General features: G+C 37.7%; 3 protein-coding genes across 3 annotated transcripts; all 3 read right to left on the bottom strand.

Moving 5' to 3' along the window:
* On the bottom strand, positions 1-3,399 carry LOC18605464 (uncharacterized). Its single transcript, XM_018117417.2, has 4 exons — positions 2,919-3,399; positions 2,714-2,826; positions 1,383-2,522; positions 1-1,236 (listed from the first exon to the last, which is right to left on the bottom strand). Exons 1-4 carry the CDS (start codon positions 3,160-3,162, stop codon positions 517-519), a joined length of 2,217 nt encoding a protein of 738 aa, XP_017972906.2. The 5' UTR covers positions 3,163-3,399; the 3' UTR covers positions 1-516.
* Positions 3,400-8,776: 5,377 nt separating this feature from the next.
* LOC18605463 (junctophilin-like protein) lies at positions 8,777-12,568 on the bottom strand. The gene is made up of 7 exons (XM_007038476.3): positions 12,024-12,568; positions 11,876-11,907; positions 11,000-11,097; positions 10,814-10,896; positions 10,255-10,332; positions 10,082-10,180; positions 8,777-9,363 (listed from the first exon to the last, which is right to left on the bottom strand). Exons 1-7 carry the CDS (start codon positions 12,105-12,107, stop codon positions 9,067-9,069), a joined length of 771 nt encoding a protein of 256 aa, XP_007038538.3. The 5' UTR covers positions 12,108-12,568; the 3' UTR covers positions 8,777-9,066.
* Positions 12,569-14,415: 1,847 nt separating this feature from the next.
* LOC18605462 (putative fructokinase-7) lies at positions 14,416-16,075 on the bottom strand. Its single transcript, XM_088804620.1, has 4 exons — positions 15,836-16,075; positions 14,985-15,164; positions 14,699-14,896; positions 14,416-14,541 (listed from the first exon to the last, which is right to left on the bottom strand). Exons 1-4 carry the CDS (start codon positions 16,073-16,075, stop codon positions 14,509-14,511), a joined length of 651 nt encoding a protein of 216 aa, XP_088660746.1. The 3' UTR covers positions 14,416-14,508.
* Positions 16,076-17,252: the final 1,177 nt, after the last annotated feature.

Below are 17,252 nucleotides of genomic sequence, written 5' to 3'. Positions count from 1 at the left end.
AGCTCTCGTGATATCATAATGCTGATTGCTTCATTAACTAGATACATGTAAACAACATAAGGGAACATACATAATTAGATATAACAGTAGCCATACTCGTAGTATATTACATCAAAAGAGGACTCCAACTTTGAAGAACCAAAATTTCTAACTTCACTTAAAATACCCAAAAAGAATCTGTACTATCATTCTCTCTCTTTTTTTTCAAAAAAAAGAAAACGAAAAAGAAAGAAAGTTGATACATTATTGCAGTATATATACAAAATAAAAGAGAGGGAGGGAATGGATTCCTCTGTGACAGCTGTGTTTCTAAGAACCAATCAAAAAGCGAGTGTTGTTGGGGGCCAACAGCCATTTTTTCCACGTGTATCTGACTACTGAGTCCGACCTGGACCCCAACGAATAGCATCTCGTCACGTGAATGACCCATGTGACCTGCCGTGCTCTCTGTGTCTCAAAGTAAACGGTACCGTATCATTCCAAAATGAGGCCTTCCAAGTTTCAACCTATGAAAGTTCAAACTCGTACACCAAAATCCGCAGCCGTTTCATGTACCAGCGCCTCTAAAATGTCCTTCTCTATCTCCGTTACAATCCCTTCCCCTTCTTCCTCGTACGCCGTTACACTTTGGACCTTCATTTCTGGCAAATCTTTGTCAATTAAGGCATCAATGTCTTCAAGAACACGACAATCAGCTCGAGGAAAGCTTCTAATTTTGGAACACAATATGTCTTTCAGTTGAGACCCATCCATGTGACTAACATCATGGCCAACTGTAGTAACCCAAGGCTTCATATTAAAGTAAGGCTTCAAAATTTCGATCAAAATTTCATCGACTAGATGAAACAGTAATTTCCTATTGCAGCGATGGCTCAATTGACTAGACTTGGTTCTGTTGTTATTATTATTATTATTATTAGAGAGGATGGCAGTGGAACAAGTGGTGAAATGTTCGAGATAGTAAAAAATGGAAGGGTCAAGAGGATGGGACGGAGAGAACCAGGAAGTGAAGGACACTGGGGTATCTTTGTTTAATCCTGTACGTCCTAGTATTCTAGCGATGTACTCATATTCTGCATCATTTCCGGTGGTGGAAGTAGGCGTAGTAGCATCGTTACATTTGTCGCCGTTGTTGTTTCGGGAAACGTGCACTTGCGTCGCTTCTTGTTTGTTGTACATTTGGCTCGAACAACTAGATAACTGTGAGCTACGTTTCGGTCTTTGAGCATCTAAGACCTGTAACACATCCAAACAATAAGTTGATCAGAAAAAGTCATATTTTCTTCGAGATGAATAGTAAAAACTTCCCTGTAGAGTGGTAAAGTCTTTTTTTTTTAAAAAAAAAAAAACAAAGAAAAGGGTAAGAGTAATAATTTGAATACCTGTTTTTGCGGGATTTTTGTGGCTGGAGGAGAAGGATCTTTTTTGACTGGAAGAAGGGTAGGGACGGTCATGCTGAGGAGATCATTTGACAATGGGGTTTTCCTGCATTTCTTGTCAGGAATGTTAACTCTGTTGGCTGCGGAAGGACGAACGAAAGGCTCTTCTTGCTTGTTTCGGATAATGTCGGATGTTTGTTGAGGCTTTTTCAGCCGTGAGCCGAACTTTTCACTGGACCCTTTCTTGCATTTGCTAACGGCTCTTGGTAGTAGCTGCTGCTGCTGCTTGTGATGCTCATCTCGTTCCTCTTCAACAGTCTGTAACTTGGGCTTTGGTAAAACTCTTATGGGCTGAGGCAGGATATTGATCTCAGGAGGTGACGAAAATGATGATTCTGGAGGTTGAAGATTGTGATCTTTGGTGGTTGAATTTATCACTGGTTTGCTTTTGGATTCCAAGAATCTGAGCCTTGGTGAACAGGAAGGCGTTGAGTGCTTTCCAGGACTCGAATCATCCCCAACTTTGGTTAAAGCCCTGGAAATTTTCTTGTATTTAAATTGGCTAACAAGCTCCTCTCTGGCCTGCTCCCTGTTCCGAACCGAGTTGGTTATGTCCATACCAACTTTCCTGCTAACACTTTCTTTAACCTGCTTCACTATCTGCCTAGCGTAGTGACCAGGGCTCCTGTTCTCATCTTCATGTTTGAGCTCTTTCCTTTTCAATGATGAGAGACGAGAAATCACCAATTCTTCACTAGCGCTCATGTTCTCCTTGTTGATTTGAAGCGAAAGGCGGTGGTGATGATCCACGTCTGACCTTCTTGCGGACGATATTCTTGGAGTTTCTGGCAATGAGCGAGTGCCCCTGATTTCACCATCCAAAGAATTTCTGTGACTAGTTCTTTTGCTTTGAAGAGGCTTTGGGGATCGGATGTGGTGATTTAAATGTGACTTAGCTTGAAAATGTGGTGCAGATGAAAAAGATGGTGAGCGGCTTTCAGGAAGGAGATCAAGACCCATGAGCCTAGCAACCAAAGTAGGGGTCTTTGTCCCTGGGGAGCAGCTTATCTCTGAAGAAGTGTCATTATTTGGGGCTCCGACTTTTGACCTTGTGTCTCCACTTGTTTTGATTTGAATTCCCATCTGGATTTTCATAAACAAAATAAATAAATAAATAAATAAAGGAAACATTAAGGTTATAACATTATCATCATGATTACCCACTTTTCAAAAAAATGCGAATCTCTGGAAATGGAAAATAAATAAGGCTAGGAACCCAAAAAGATAAAGAAATAAAATAGCATATACTTGTATTAAATACATAGTTAACTTACTGGGATATTTAAAATTTCCTCTTCTTTACTGGTTGATGTAAATGAAGCTGAAGCTGAAGCTGAAGTTGAACCTTCCTCCTCCGATTCCAAACTGTTCCTAGGCGCCTCTGCACCTGCATTGCATTGGAACCCGTTACTCGCCTCAGAATTTCAGAAAGGGAAAGAAAATGAAAGAAACGAAGAGAGAGTAAGTGAAAGAAGGAACCTTTAAGGGCGGTGGTGTGGCCTGGAGAGAGAAAGGAGTCAGGCTTGAAACAACTACAACTGCTACTACTAGTTTGGTGGTTTAAAGGGAACTGGAAATGATGGAAATCAAACAAGTGGAAGACGGCACTTATGCAACCAGAAGGAGTAGTCTGACCACCAGAGTCTCTGTCTGATGCTCTCTTGGAGCTGTTGGAGTTTGAGGAGGTTTTAGCCCCAGTACCCCAATACCAATCCCTGCCCATCTCCGCAAGTTAAAACTTCTTCCCTGCTTTTCAAGGAAAACAAGATAAGATGGTCTGAGCCAAAAAGAAAAAAGAAAGTTCCCTAGCAATGGAAAAGAGATCAGGGTGACAATGACCGAAGAAGTAGTAGCTAGGTGTTAGAGCAGAGAGATGGATAGGGCGAAGACTAGAGAAAGTATGCTGTTTAGAGGAGAAAAAGCTGAAAAGGTTATAGGACGCTGGTGAAGAAGCGAGAAAAGCGGATCCATCAAAGCATAAATCAGCCACATTTTGATTTGAGGAATTTAAGTACAACAAAAGGTTTGGTTTGTGGGTGCAGCCTGTAGCATATGAGACTGGGACTATTTATTTATTTATTTCTCTCTCTCTCTCTCCTTGCTTTTGTTTTTTTTATTCGCCTTTACCATACTACTACTGTCTTCTTTTTATTTTATGGTCTTACACTCACTCCCAAGTTTTAGTATAGACCATGACTAGAACCAACTCTCTCTGTTATTGGGAATTTGAATTGGTAAAAGAGCAAGATGATAACGATACGACCACGCACCTTTCCTATCTCTCTATCTGAAATGCAGACACATAAACAATCTCTCACTCTCATGCTCGATTCACAATGTGATTCCCACACCCTCTGGGTTTTAAATACGAGGTGGTTTATTGGGGATCTGCGATTCGAGCCTGTGAGCCAGGTTGTGACGTTTGTACTCTCATTTTTCTGATAACCCTGGTACAACCAGGGTTAGATTTAGAGCTACCTCAATCTATCCCCTGTTAACGAACGATCCTGGAATTTGGTAAAACTTAGTAACCCACAAAAACAAACCAAAAAAAAGGGAAAAAACCGACCCCTGGAGCTTGCATGCTCGTATGTATTCGCTCTTATTTCTTTGCTTTTGTGTTACTACCGACGGAGTCCTGGGGAAGTTCAAGAATGGAGGCAACCATCCAGCTTAAGGGACATCAAGGTTGGATTGTTCTCTAGTATGATGATTGTACTGAAAGCTTGAAATAAGAATAAAAGTATATTCAATGCTTTGGGTTGTGCTTTTTTAACCTCTTCTTCCATTTAAATTTCTCCTTTTCTTTATTGTTTTAATACTTTGTCATTTTTCTTGCTTTTAGCTTATGTCCTTGAAAAACTGCATTCAAGTTTCTACCAATTTGGGGTATATATATATATATATTACCTGTTTATTATAATTTAGCTGGCAACAAATGGGTGAACTTGGAAGGAAAATTACTCCCAAACTATTCATCACGCAACACACAAAAATGTGCAGCTAACATATGAGCTAATAATCTATTAGCCGTTCTCCTTGTAAAAATGAATGAGCAAGCCTTAGCGTTGTTGTACACATGCAAGCCTCACGTTTGTTAACATATCTCAGTGTCTCCCTCAACTATAATACGCACATACCCATATGTGGACCAGCCAATACCAAACCAAAAAAGAATAGCTCCTTCCTCACCTTGGAGAGGGCCATCTGTACAGATCTGTGTAGTGGCACCTAACAGAATCTGCCCACTATGGACCCTAATCACCGCTCCTAGACCTGCCATCTTTTCCTTGGCAAAAATGGCAGCATCAACATTGATTTTAACAGCATTCACAGTAAAGGCAGAGCAGATATTAGCTACAACCTTATCATTTGATGGACAAGCAAACTCATTAAAGATTAATTACAAGTTAATTTACTATGAGAAGCAAGATCCACTTTTTTTTTTTGGTACGTATATATGGAGGTACAACGGGAGTCGTTAAGTTTCACTTATTATTTAAATAAATAAATAACTATGATTTAGAGAGGTATTAGCTGAATTTCCAAGAAAAAAACTTGTTTTGTATTGATAAAATTCAAACCTTTTTTATTTAATAAAAATACTGAACTTGCAAAATAATAACAAATTATATTAGAAGATATTACAAATATATATATATATATATATATATATATATATATATATATATATATATATATATATATATACATATATGTTTGTTTCGATCCGTAGTGTTCACACGGATGGACTTTTCTACAATAAAGGAAAAAAAAAATGAAAAATACCTGATGACTGAATCGAAACAACAATTGATATCTCCATTAAGCAAAGAGAAATATGATTGTAGGGGAGGGGACCCAAAACCCTAATCCATGGCAGGATGTGCATCATGTGATGAAAGGGTGGTGGACTAGGGGCAGGGGTGGTGCAGGATTTCCGACAAAGGGAGGGCTTTAGGACAAATTAACTATGTCAGGAGCCTCCCTACTGATAATAAAAGCCCACTTAGGACTGAGATTGAGCCTTGTTTGTTTACATGCACGTCACGAAGCATTCTTCGGACAGACTATGACATCCACAGCTCGGGGACCACCGCTGGGGTTTTTAGCGTTTCCATTCTCTTATTTTTTAATTTTTGGACGTGTGTCAATATAGCTTTCTATTCATGTACTAGCCAACCTCAATTTCAAAGTGTGTCCTTTGAGGACAAAGAGGGAGAGGAAGAGATTTTCTTTTTTAATTTGAATATTGGCTGAGGTGGTCCCAAGTTTATGGGCTCAATCGAAGGGCTTACAAATTCAAAGTTGCAATCCCTATTCCCTACCGTACCATGATTGAGTTCCCTCCTGCTCTGCACTCTTAATGGGTCTCAGGAGAGTATTATGGTTCATCTTTCACATTCCCTTCACCGCTCTTCTACTTTCTTTCCTCCATGACTTTCCCCAACACTTGGAAACAAAACACAGTGACGGACGAAGGTGAAAAAAAGAAAAGGAATGGAAGGACAGTAAATTGCAAGAGAAAAATAAAAACATCACCAAGAGCCAAAGCAGAAAAATATTTCATCCTTTCTTCCTTTTTCTTTTGGGAACAAAAAAAATAAAAGGAAAATCAAAGCACTGCTTTATTAACCCTAGGAGTGCAAGCAAATCCTTCATGGTCGCAGGGAAGAAGCTGCCAAAAGGTAATAAATGGGTAATAACTGGCAAAAATGATAGCCCAGAGGCCTGGTTTGACCCACCACTTGCCTAAAAATTAACAACACAATTCTGAAGCCCCAACACTGCCGTCCTCCTCCTCTTCTTCTCAAGTCTTTTAATGTACAAGGGCAACTTAATAGAGGCTGGCCTCCCTAACCTACCCTCTTCCAAGTAGAGTTCTTATAGCGACAAGACCAGCATTCAAACAGTGGCATAACCTACCACTAAAATCATAGACACAATGAAAGAAAGCCCTTCTCGTAGTTAGTCTGATGCTAAGTCTTTCAAACGAGTTCAAACCCATTTCACCTTCATAAATACCTTCAACAACCTCATTAGTACGGCTCAGTAGTCTGATCCTACAAGGTCTATTAGGTGTAAGGTTTGAATAGCAAATCAGAATACCCTGCATCCAAGCTATCAACATTTACACTTGTTATATTTCTTTACTGTAAATTTTAAATACTCTGATGTACTTTTATTATCTTCAATGACTGTTAAGTGTACAATGCGAAGCACCAAGACGCCTGGCATGGCCGCCTGGGGACGCACACTCCCTGCCAGGATATAAAGCTATCCAACATATCAGTTAATGCTCACAAAACCAAGCCATCCAAGTTAAAATAATCTTCCAGAGCTTACACTAAAGGAGCAGGCATTTGCATTTACTCTTCCAGGCCACATAATTCAAACCTAGTGCATTTAACAGATGTCAATTCTCATAAAAGATCACCAGCAAGATTCACAGGAAAGGGATTTTTCCAGCAAAAATTTCCTAAATTACTGATGAATTGTAGGCATACCAACAGTTTTGTGTTATTGTCAATTGCACACCTTCATTCATTCACTAAGCCAACAACAGGATAGCATGACTTGAGCATTCAAAATTTAAATTTTAAACATTAGGTGTTTAACAATTCCCAGTCATGTAAAATTGCCACAAGCAGTAGTGAAATAAGATGCAGACTCAGATACCATGCCAACATGAAAAAGATGAATGTGTCAATCAAGGATGATGCGGTACAAACATATGTAATTGCAACCATCTAAAGCAGCTGCGGAGACAACGATACAGTACTGTGAACATACACCAGTAGGACCAGGTCATGTCTCATGCAGTTCAAGAAATAATCCAGTGGATGCCAATCATACAACCTCTAACACAACCGGGGACTTAACTGTACATTTCCAAGCAATTTTATCATTTGGTACTTTGGAAAGAGTTGAGTGAGTTCAAACCACATGAAACCTAAATGCATAATTAGAGCCATATATAACAGAATTATTGGACTACTGAGAGCAAGGTGTTGAAAATCATGTAAAGGTAAGAACAAGGGAAAGGCCTCAAGGGAGCATTGGCACATTATATATAAGTGTAAAACTGCTACATCACAGATCCTGTGGCATTCAAGATAATCCAGAGGATTTACCTTATGTGGGAACACTGCAATGGCATAACTTTCAAAACCCAAGTCCTTCATCCATTAGACACATTCACAAATTCATTTAGGAAGATACTTTTCCATAAAAATCAGGTTTCAGCCTTTGATACCAAAGAGAGAGAGAGAGAGAGAGAGAGAGTTTTCCGTTTTTTATAGTTTTTTAAAGAGATGGTTTCTGAAGACTCCTGGAAATGAATAAGAAAGATAAGCCAAATAGCGTCATTCATATGAACAAGCCATATGCGATTGATAGAATACAAGGGTAAAGACAACAGAAATAAAGATGATGTGTTAATCAAGTCTGATGTGGTACAAACATATGTAATTGAAATCATCTAAAGCAGCAATGGACACAACGATGCAGTACTGTGAACTTAGACCAGTAGGACCAGGTCATGCTTCATGAAGTTCAACAAATAGTCCAGAGGATGCCAATCATACAACCTCTAACCCAACCACGGGCTTAACTGTACATTTCCAAGCAATTTTATCATTTGGTACTTTGGAAAGAGTTGAGTGAGTTCAAACCACATGAAACCTAAATACATAATTAGAACCATTATAAATGAATTATTGGAATATTGAGAGCAAGATGTTGAAAACCATATAAAGGTAAGAACAAGCGAAAGGCCTCAAGGGAGTATCAGCACATTACATATAAGTGTAAAACTGTTGCATCATATGAACGTATAGAAGATGAAGTATTAAATGCCAAAGTGTCTTGAAATAATTTATTAATCTGACACAAAAATGCATACTCTAATTGTCCCTTTCTTTCCTGCATTCTCATTACCAAGTATAGGATTATCTCTGCTCACCTTAATTAGTCCTAATTAATTCTTCACAAAAGCCAGAGTTACACATTTGCCAATAAGCACAATAACAGTTATATCATCTCATAATAGAGAGTTTGCACAAGATTCAGCAAAAGAGGTTTATGCAGATACCATACTAGTGCTATAACTTTGAACATCCCACTCCCCCTCCTTTCTAACCTAAACCAAACAGATCCTTCGGTGTTCAAGATCATCCAGAGGATTTACCTTATGCAGGAACACCTCGATGGCATAACTTTCAAAGCACAAGCCTTCCATCTATTAGACAAGTTAATACATTCATTTAGATAAAAACTTTTCCATAAAATTCAGGCTTCAGCTTTTGACACCAGAGAGAGAGAGAGAGAGAGAGAGAGAGAGAGAAAGAGAGTTTTCCTTTTTTATAGTTTTTTAAAGAGATAGTTTCTGATCGACTCCTGCTTGAAGACAATACTAATGACATATATCAGTCCTGGAAATTAATAAAAAAAGATAGCCAAATGCAATCATTCATATCAACAAGCTATATGCAATTGAAAGAATACAAGGGTGAAAACAATGGAAATAAAGGGGGAGAAAGACTGGTAATACCCCATAAAATGTGCAAACACTGATAGTTTGCTCTGATCCTTCAGCAAAGAAAACAGAAGATCTAAAATGATGCTCCTAAGTTCTACCATCCACATCAAACCCTGCTCCTGTCCAGCCAGGTGCTGCAGATCCTCTACCCTTGGGCACAGCCCCAATCCCCTTTCCTCTTCCTTGAAACTGGCTTTTCTTCTTTCCTTTTACTTCTCCATCATTTGTGGGCAATTGATTCTGCCCATTCATAGCTAAAACATTTCCATCATTACGTTGATTAGGTACATTTTCAGAAGCAGTAGAGCCCGATTGTGTTGTTTGAGGAACTGAGGAAGCATCTCCAGTTGCAGCGCCCTGTGCAGATCCAATTGCTTTCCTGTCCTAAACATGATCCAAGCACAAGCTTTCAACAATCTATCTACAATTACTTGCATACACCAGTGCTGATAATAATTAACAAGTGTGACACTATAAAAAAAAAATACAAAAATGTTGCCAAAGAATGCAGCCCTCTAATGAAAGCAGGCACTTCAGCTTGGGTTCTTAAGAATAGCCATTTCCAAAATGACCCCTCCGCCTTCCCCCTCCATCCTGGCTAACCATGAGCAAACCAGGGAATTTTGATTCATGCATGTTTTAAACCAATTTCCATACATCTAAAGTAGGTTATTATATAAGAGCAAACTGAAGTGCAAACTAATACTTCTGATCTCACTTTGTATATTTTTTCCACTTCTAATCTTTATTAGGGATACAGCGTGGTTTGAATTGATTAACAGGAGCTAAACATTAACAAAGAATCAACAAAGCCAATACTAGGTGGTCGGGAAAGGTTCTGTTGAGTTGGTAGACATGAAGATCATAAATACTTTTCCATTTAATATGTCACCTCCTTTCCAGTTCATAACAAGGGAAATTCATAAAAGAGTAGCGATTGAAAATCACAAGCAGAACTTGCAATAAAAGAGAACCATTTTCATCAGGTGACATGCCTATTCTGATGACTGTTGTAAAGCATTTATCTTCTCATCATAGAGGACCACATACGTATTGGATCCTACATGAAGAACTAGAAGTATAATGAACAACGAAAGCTTACATGATGAGACAAAGTGGATGCTCTACTTGGGTTCAGAGCTTCCAATCGTCTTTTCAATTCCTCAAGTCGAGCAAACTGGGAGTTACTGCTTTCTTGAACCTATCAAAGAAAAGCATCAAATTGTTAGACGGTGCATTAATGCCCACTTATCCACCTATAGCAAAGATGTATACCAGATTGTTTAAGTCCTCACATAACTTCTGCTTAATTGCTTCCTCATCATTCAGAGCCTTTACTGCTGCTTCCCAAGTCTGAAATAAATATCAAAAGCTGCTATCAAATTGAAGATGGGAGGCAATATACTTGCCAGTAAAATAATTACAAAAAAACTGAAAAACTATTCAACAGCCTCCCTCAAGACCAAAAGATTAGTTTTTGCCTTTATTAATCCAAATACAACCTACCATCGGTGTATAAACAAATTCCAGAATCTATCTCGATCTGTAATTCCATGCAGAAACACTAATGAGTTACAGCTGCAAGTTCACTCATTTCAAAATAAGATGGGTTTACATGGGTATACTAGCATCTGACCATTTGAATTGGCAACTTTTTCATATTAAATTTTTATTATTTAACCTGTCAAAAGTCCCTAGTAAACCTAGTATTGCTGTCTCTTCACAGGCAAAAGTGTGACAAAATAATGAAGAATTGCACTTTGATGAAGGAAAGATGAGATATAATGCCAATGTACATGCTCAATTATACTTGAGAGAGAGAAGAGTGATAAACCTTTCGTGCTTGTTCTTCCTTCTGCTTGGCAATGTGAATTCTCTCAGTTGACATTTCTATTTTCTTTCTCAAGTGTTCTAGGGCTGCAGGTATGCAGCATACGTTATGCAGTGGAAGAGTCACTCTACTATAGACAATTACACATAAATGAAGAAATATTGCACATAGTGCCAACAACACACCAACCTGCTTTTTTAGGCCCAGCGGTGAGTTTCATCTCCATTGTAAGATTTGATAGTTCTCTTTCAACATCACGTATTTTAGAATAATTTTCTTCTATGTATCTAAAAGCATGCATCAAAGGAGATTAAATACAATCCCCCAACAAATGGAATCATGAGAATAAACCCAAAGAACATTAAAAAGAAAAGAAACCATAACTTTCTAAGGCATCCTCTTTCAACTTTAGCACACAAGTAAATGCTACAGATTAGAAAATTAAAGTCTTAAATGCAAACAAAATTTAAATATTTCAAGAACTAAATTGTCAGGAAAAAAAAAACTACTTTCTTATGCTTGATTAATTGAGTTGTAAACAAAGATTGTCAAATTGATGTTTTTCAATATGAATTAGTAAAAGCAACTTATTAAATTTAGGGGAAAAAATGCTGGAGTTCATAACCAAGCTTAAATGGAATCTGTTTCAGATTTGAATAATATGAACTTAATTACAGCAACAAACAACCAACCAATTGAAATTTAGGATTCAATTATCGTTTTAAGTAGTATCAAACTCTCATGAAAATCTTATGCGCTATCACTAATCACCCATATCTCTAGATCTGAATTACAGTTTAAGGCTTTAAGCTAACTGTTAATAGCTAACAATTTATAGAAAACTCAGATATCTGTATATTCCTCTTCTGTTTTTCTACATAACCACACGCAGGATTATAAGAACACTTTCCTTATTATTGAATTAAAATAAATCATTGAACATATTTATCCGATGTAGGCCAGTTTACTACAATTCAACTCAGGCAAGTGAAATTTCAGATAAAATATATGACGAAATAATTGCACATATCTCAAAATAGATTAGAAGTGACAAGATGAACATACTTCTTGAGTTGAAGCTGCTCTTCCTCGATTATCTGCCGCCACAGCCAAAAACAGAACCCAAAAAAGGAAAAAAAACCAAATTCGCTATCACATTTCCACCATAGCATTATAAGAAGCACAGGTAGAGAAGAGAAGAAAGAGAAGTGACCTTCTCAGTGTAGGCGATGACAGGAGCTTCCCTAGCGAGTCCATCGGGTCCGATCTCGGGCTTCAGGGCAGGATTCGAAGCCATTTTCCTTATTTCTTTCCTTTTTCTTTTGTTATTGAAATCGAAACTAGAAATAAAAATGGAAAACTGTTTTCTGATCTGATTTTACAAAAAGGAAGTGGATTCGTTTCAATAGCGGAAGCATTGCATTGTTGCCATTTTTGTGTTTTCGCTTTCTTCGATTGACAGAGAAAGGGAAAAACAACAAACACGTGAGGGTTTATCTTTATCCTCGTTTTCGATCGTGAGGGATACGTGCGTTTTTTCCTTGTAAAAAAGGATGTTGAGTCGTGCTGAGGAGGCCGGCGTACCGGTTCAGTGGTCCGGGTCCATAAAGCGCGTATCCTCCGGTGATGCGGAAATAATTTTTCAATGCCTCGATAAAATTGGCCCCTTGGGTTTTGCGATTGGGCACATGCTGAGCACGTGTTAAGGCTATCCCTGGGGCTCAAATATCAACAAGCCGCCTTGTAATCTTGATTTGGGTAATAAACGGAATTGCATCCTATCTTCCCACATTAGTACAAAACTTGCGAGGCATTTTGCAATACCCTTTTGGGTCGAATGAGCCAATTGGAATATGAAACACAACAAATAATGTATACTATGAATAGGTTGATGGTGGTGTGGACCAATTAGTACTACTACTCTTATACTATTTAAGAGATCACAATCCATAGTTTTCTTGATTATAATACGTTTAGAGAGAAAAGAAAACTAAAATATGAAAAACCATCTTTTTCAATAGCTAATCATTTCATCTAAACATTTCTTACATCCTTTGCCAAACGCAAATGTTGATTAACAACACAACTTCGTCTATATCTTTTTAAGGATAGCAACATGGAAGGGTATAAATAAGAGAGAGTAAGACAACAGAATAACAGGATGGCCTAATGTGCTGGGAGAGAGAAACATTAGATGCATAAAGAGAAGCAAAGGTAAGGCTTGGATGCTGGGATAAAGTTTAAACATTCAAATTCAAGCGGCTAGAGAAGTGAATTTTGAAGAACATGTTTATGGCCTAAAGGCCAATGTCATAGGATAACCAGCACTTTACGAGCTTTATGCAAACACAGAGGAACCTACTGTCATCGACCTGGCCAGGTTAAACACTAGTTTAGTTTCTGTTTCATAGTTTAAACAAGTACAACATTCGCCAAAGTGAGGAGAAAAGCTTGCAACTTCAGCATGGAAGCTAAAGCTGAGTGAGCTGAATATGCCGATTAGGATCAATTTTGGTTTAAATCATGAAGCAGCAACTACATTTAAGACTTGGAGAACGGTTTCCTTTGTGCGTAGTGCGGGAATTGCACCTCTTCGTGTTACTGTCAGGGCTCCACAAGCATTCGCGAAAAGTAAAGCTTCTCGTCCTGTCACTAAGATGACTTCATGTATAAATTCCCACAGGAACCTGAGGACTTGGAGTATACATGCCATAACCTATTTACTCTGTTTATTTTTAAGTTGCTACCACTCAAGATGAAGGAAAATTTCTTCAGGATCAAATGCAGGGTAGCAATTACCTGGAACACTAGCTAGATTCAGGTGAAAGTCAAAACAAACCATTGGATTCTAAAACTCAAGCCCTTTATAATTACGTTGATTTCGATAGTTTACATGTTAATTAATCATATGGATACTGCAAAATTTATAATTAAACTTTAAGAAAGAAAATGAAGTAAAAGATCTGTCTCAATTTACGAAACAGATAAAGGTACCTCAATTAGCTTTATGTCAGAAGCTAAGCTGGTCAGCATCCCACTGACAAATGCATCACCAGCACCAGTTGTGTCGACGGGTTTATCTTTAATGCCAGGAGCCCTGCCCTTGAATGTCTGTACAATATGTAGCTGCATGTCAGCTTGTTCATGAAACCAGCATCATACATATCACTTACTTAGCATTCAGATTTTTCTACCACAAAGAACTATCAGTCAATCAAGTTATGCAATAGGTTAAGATAGAAAATCAGTTCAGAAGGAGCAAATTAGGATAGTAGAATATTTTTAAGATCAATATTGAATTTTGTTATTGTACTTTAATTTTATTGAATTTTGTCATTAAACTTTCAATTTTGTTAATTTTTTAACCTAACATAGTAAAATTAATGAAAATTTATCACTTTCATTAACAGCATATTTCATAAAATATTTCCATTCCATTACTTTTGATGTAATAATCAATGAAATTTAAAATATAATAACAAAAAATTCAATTAAATTGAAAGGCAATGACAAAATTTACTAGTAAACCCATAGTATAGGAACAAATTTCACCTCAATTCCAAGCAAAAAAAGAAAAATAGAAGATCTTGCCTTAGTGTAATATCTTCAACCCTTGGATCCTTCAGTTACAACCAAAATCTTAAGATTAGGATGAAAAACTTCTTCGTCACCACATTATCATCGTAAGGGTCATCATCTTAAATTAAGAATGTAAGTCCATCCTCGCTTATCTACAACTTCATATAACAGAAACAAATGAGTGTTATACAAATATACTATGATTGAATTCCTTTTCATGGTAGTACATAAAAAGAGCTATATATATTATTTACATTTACGTTATAGCCTGCCAGTTCATGTATGAATCTCATGGTTACAAAATCGTACCTTAATAACATCTGCTTGATCCCATATGCTTATTATTCCCTGCCGAGCAGCCTCTGCCGATGCCCATAATGGCAGTGTCAAATTTGGATCATAGGATGGGATGCTACCAGACTGTCTGGCAATGTTCATTGCAGCAAGGTGAGCTGACCTGCATCGTTCCTCGATCAAACAAACAGAACCATAATGAAATATCCCTGCCTGCAAGAATTTGGAAATAAAAGATATTCAAGCGGAGTAGTATCCTAAATTCAACAGATATTTCATAACATTTCCCAGAGAGAGAGACCTGCTTAATCGGGTTTATATCGAGTTCTGATTCGCGAAGATGCATATCAGCATTTAGATGACGATAAAAAAAATTCCCTTTCACTATCAGCTCTGAGTGCAACAAATGACAATGCAGTTCTTGCACTATGGTCAAAACGCATTCCAGCATTGTTGACATTGTTTTGTCTCGGAATGTCAGCTGAGATGTGGCAAAATTCTTCATCACCAACCAGATAGTATGAAATTGCAAAGCATTTGGAACAGGAAGCACATCTAAGCAGAAGTATATAGGCAGTAAGAAGTCACTGAAATAAGAAATAAAAGTTGCTTGGGAACACCCCTCATCCCCAGAGAGAGAAAAAAAAGCAGGGGATTGAGATTTTGCAACAGAACTGAGAGCAATAGTGCCCTTTTTAAATTCTGCGAAAGCATCACTCGTATTACATTTCTGTGCGTGGAGTTATCTTTATTTTCATGAAATACGAGGTTAAAATATCCATAAATTTGGAAGAACAAGAGATGTTTTGATCATATATCTACCACCAAACGGCGAAGAGCAACTTCATAACACCTCCGTTGAAAATTTTGTTTCAAAGACAGAGGTCAAAGTATTTCATGATTTCCCATAATTGACAAACATTTAGGTAACATTTGCTACTCTTATGTCGGGATTTTTGGGAGGAGGTCGAGTTGAGAGTCAGAAGATAAAGAGGACTTCTTTTACTTAAACCGAAATACCAACAGGTAAAGTAGAAAGGTTTTTCTTTTAATTTTTTTTAAAAAGAGACCAATTTTCCACCTTCACGATATTCAAAGCAAAAAGAAATGAAGATAGTATGGTGCTATTCAGGGTTAGATGTTTGAATTTACCTTGCCTATGAAAGCTGATGAACAACCCAATCTGGATATGCCAACAGCCACATTAGCTGGAGCACCACCAGGAGACATCCTGAAAGCAGGTACTTCAGCCAGAGAAAACCCTCCAACGGTTGGTACAAAGTCCATCAATATTTCACCAAAGCAAACAAGTAGTGAATTGTTGGGTAGTTTTCCATTTGTATTGGCACCGATATCTTTAGCACAGCCTGCACATGCAGTACTCGATATCATATATGGTATTTTTTTTTTCAATTATAGTAAGAAAGATAAAAAAAAAAAAAAAAAAAAGGGAGGCATAGGAGTTAAAATAGATAGAACAGTGTATCTTTCAAAAAGAAAAAAAAGATAGAACAGTGAAAAGAAGGAACAAGGATTGACTAGTCTTTGACCTGCCAAATTCTGCTTGACAGGAAAGATCAATTAGTGGATTAAAAGAGAGAATTTTTTTTTTTTACCCATTTCTTGACCTGCCAAAGGCTTGTTGCAGCTCTTTTTGCTATTGTACAGGGGCAGAGCCCTCTCCAAAGCTGGCTGTCCATGCCAAGAGGAGTCTTCCACTAGTTTGGTGGCAGACTTGTTATGGCATTCAAGCTTTTGGTTTAATAAAATTCATTTTTCAAAAAAAAAAAACAAGGATCAACTAGTCTTTGACCTATATCAAATCTAGAAATTGCTAAAAACGATAAGCACTAGCAGTAACTCAAGTTCAGCGAGCTTGGCTCTTCCGCAATTCATATAAATCTAGCAAGGAAATGAAAAGAAAGATTGTCCACACCTTGCTTGCATAGAATAAATTGATCTGAGCTTGATCTATTTTTTTGAAAAGCAGAATTCATTCATAAGGTAAACAAAGTTACATCTAAAAGGAGGAGAAAACCTCAAGAAAAGCTGCACAATCACAAAAAAATCAATTCTGCAGCAACAAGACCAACCCCTGCCTTCCCCAGAAAAACAGCATATGCATCCCCCATCAAACAAAAAGAGGTTAACAAACCTCAATCAAACAGGCAGAAGTGATCTTGTCAAACACAAAAACCAGAACCACCCACAGAACCAAAATTCGTACTAGGAATCAGCAAAAGAAAAGAATCTATGCTGAACTCATAAGTCAAGGTTTTCTTGTGCTGGATCTCCACTGTCATTCCCATAGACTCTCAATATGTCATCCTGCAGTTGAACTCCCTCCTTGGCAAGTGAATCCGCTCTTTGATTCGCCTCTCTCCTCACAGATCTGAACTTGATCTAAAGCATTTCCCACCCAAATCCATGCATTTCAAACAGAAAATTTGGTAGAAATCATACTCCACGTCAAACCCTTGTTTCAGAGCTTCATGCAGATTCAACTTTCTATTCTGGAGTTGGGAACACATATTCTGCAATTATGGGGAGAAGAGATACATGCAGTTAG

The sequence above is a fragment of the Theobroma cacao genome, chromosome 3, assembly GCF_053813885.1.
Source record: "Theobroma cacao isolate CCN51 chromosome 3, ASM5381388v1, whole genome shotgun sequence".
In the NCBI taxonomy this organism is placed as follows: Eukaryota; Viridiplantae; Streptophyta; class Magnoliopsida; order Malvales; family Malvaceae; genus Theobroma; species Theobroma cacao.
Note: the sequence above shows the minus strand (reverse complement) of the source record. Positions and strands in the feature narration are given on the sequence as shown.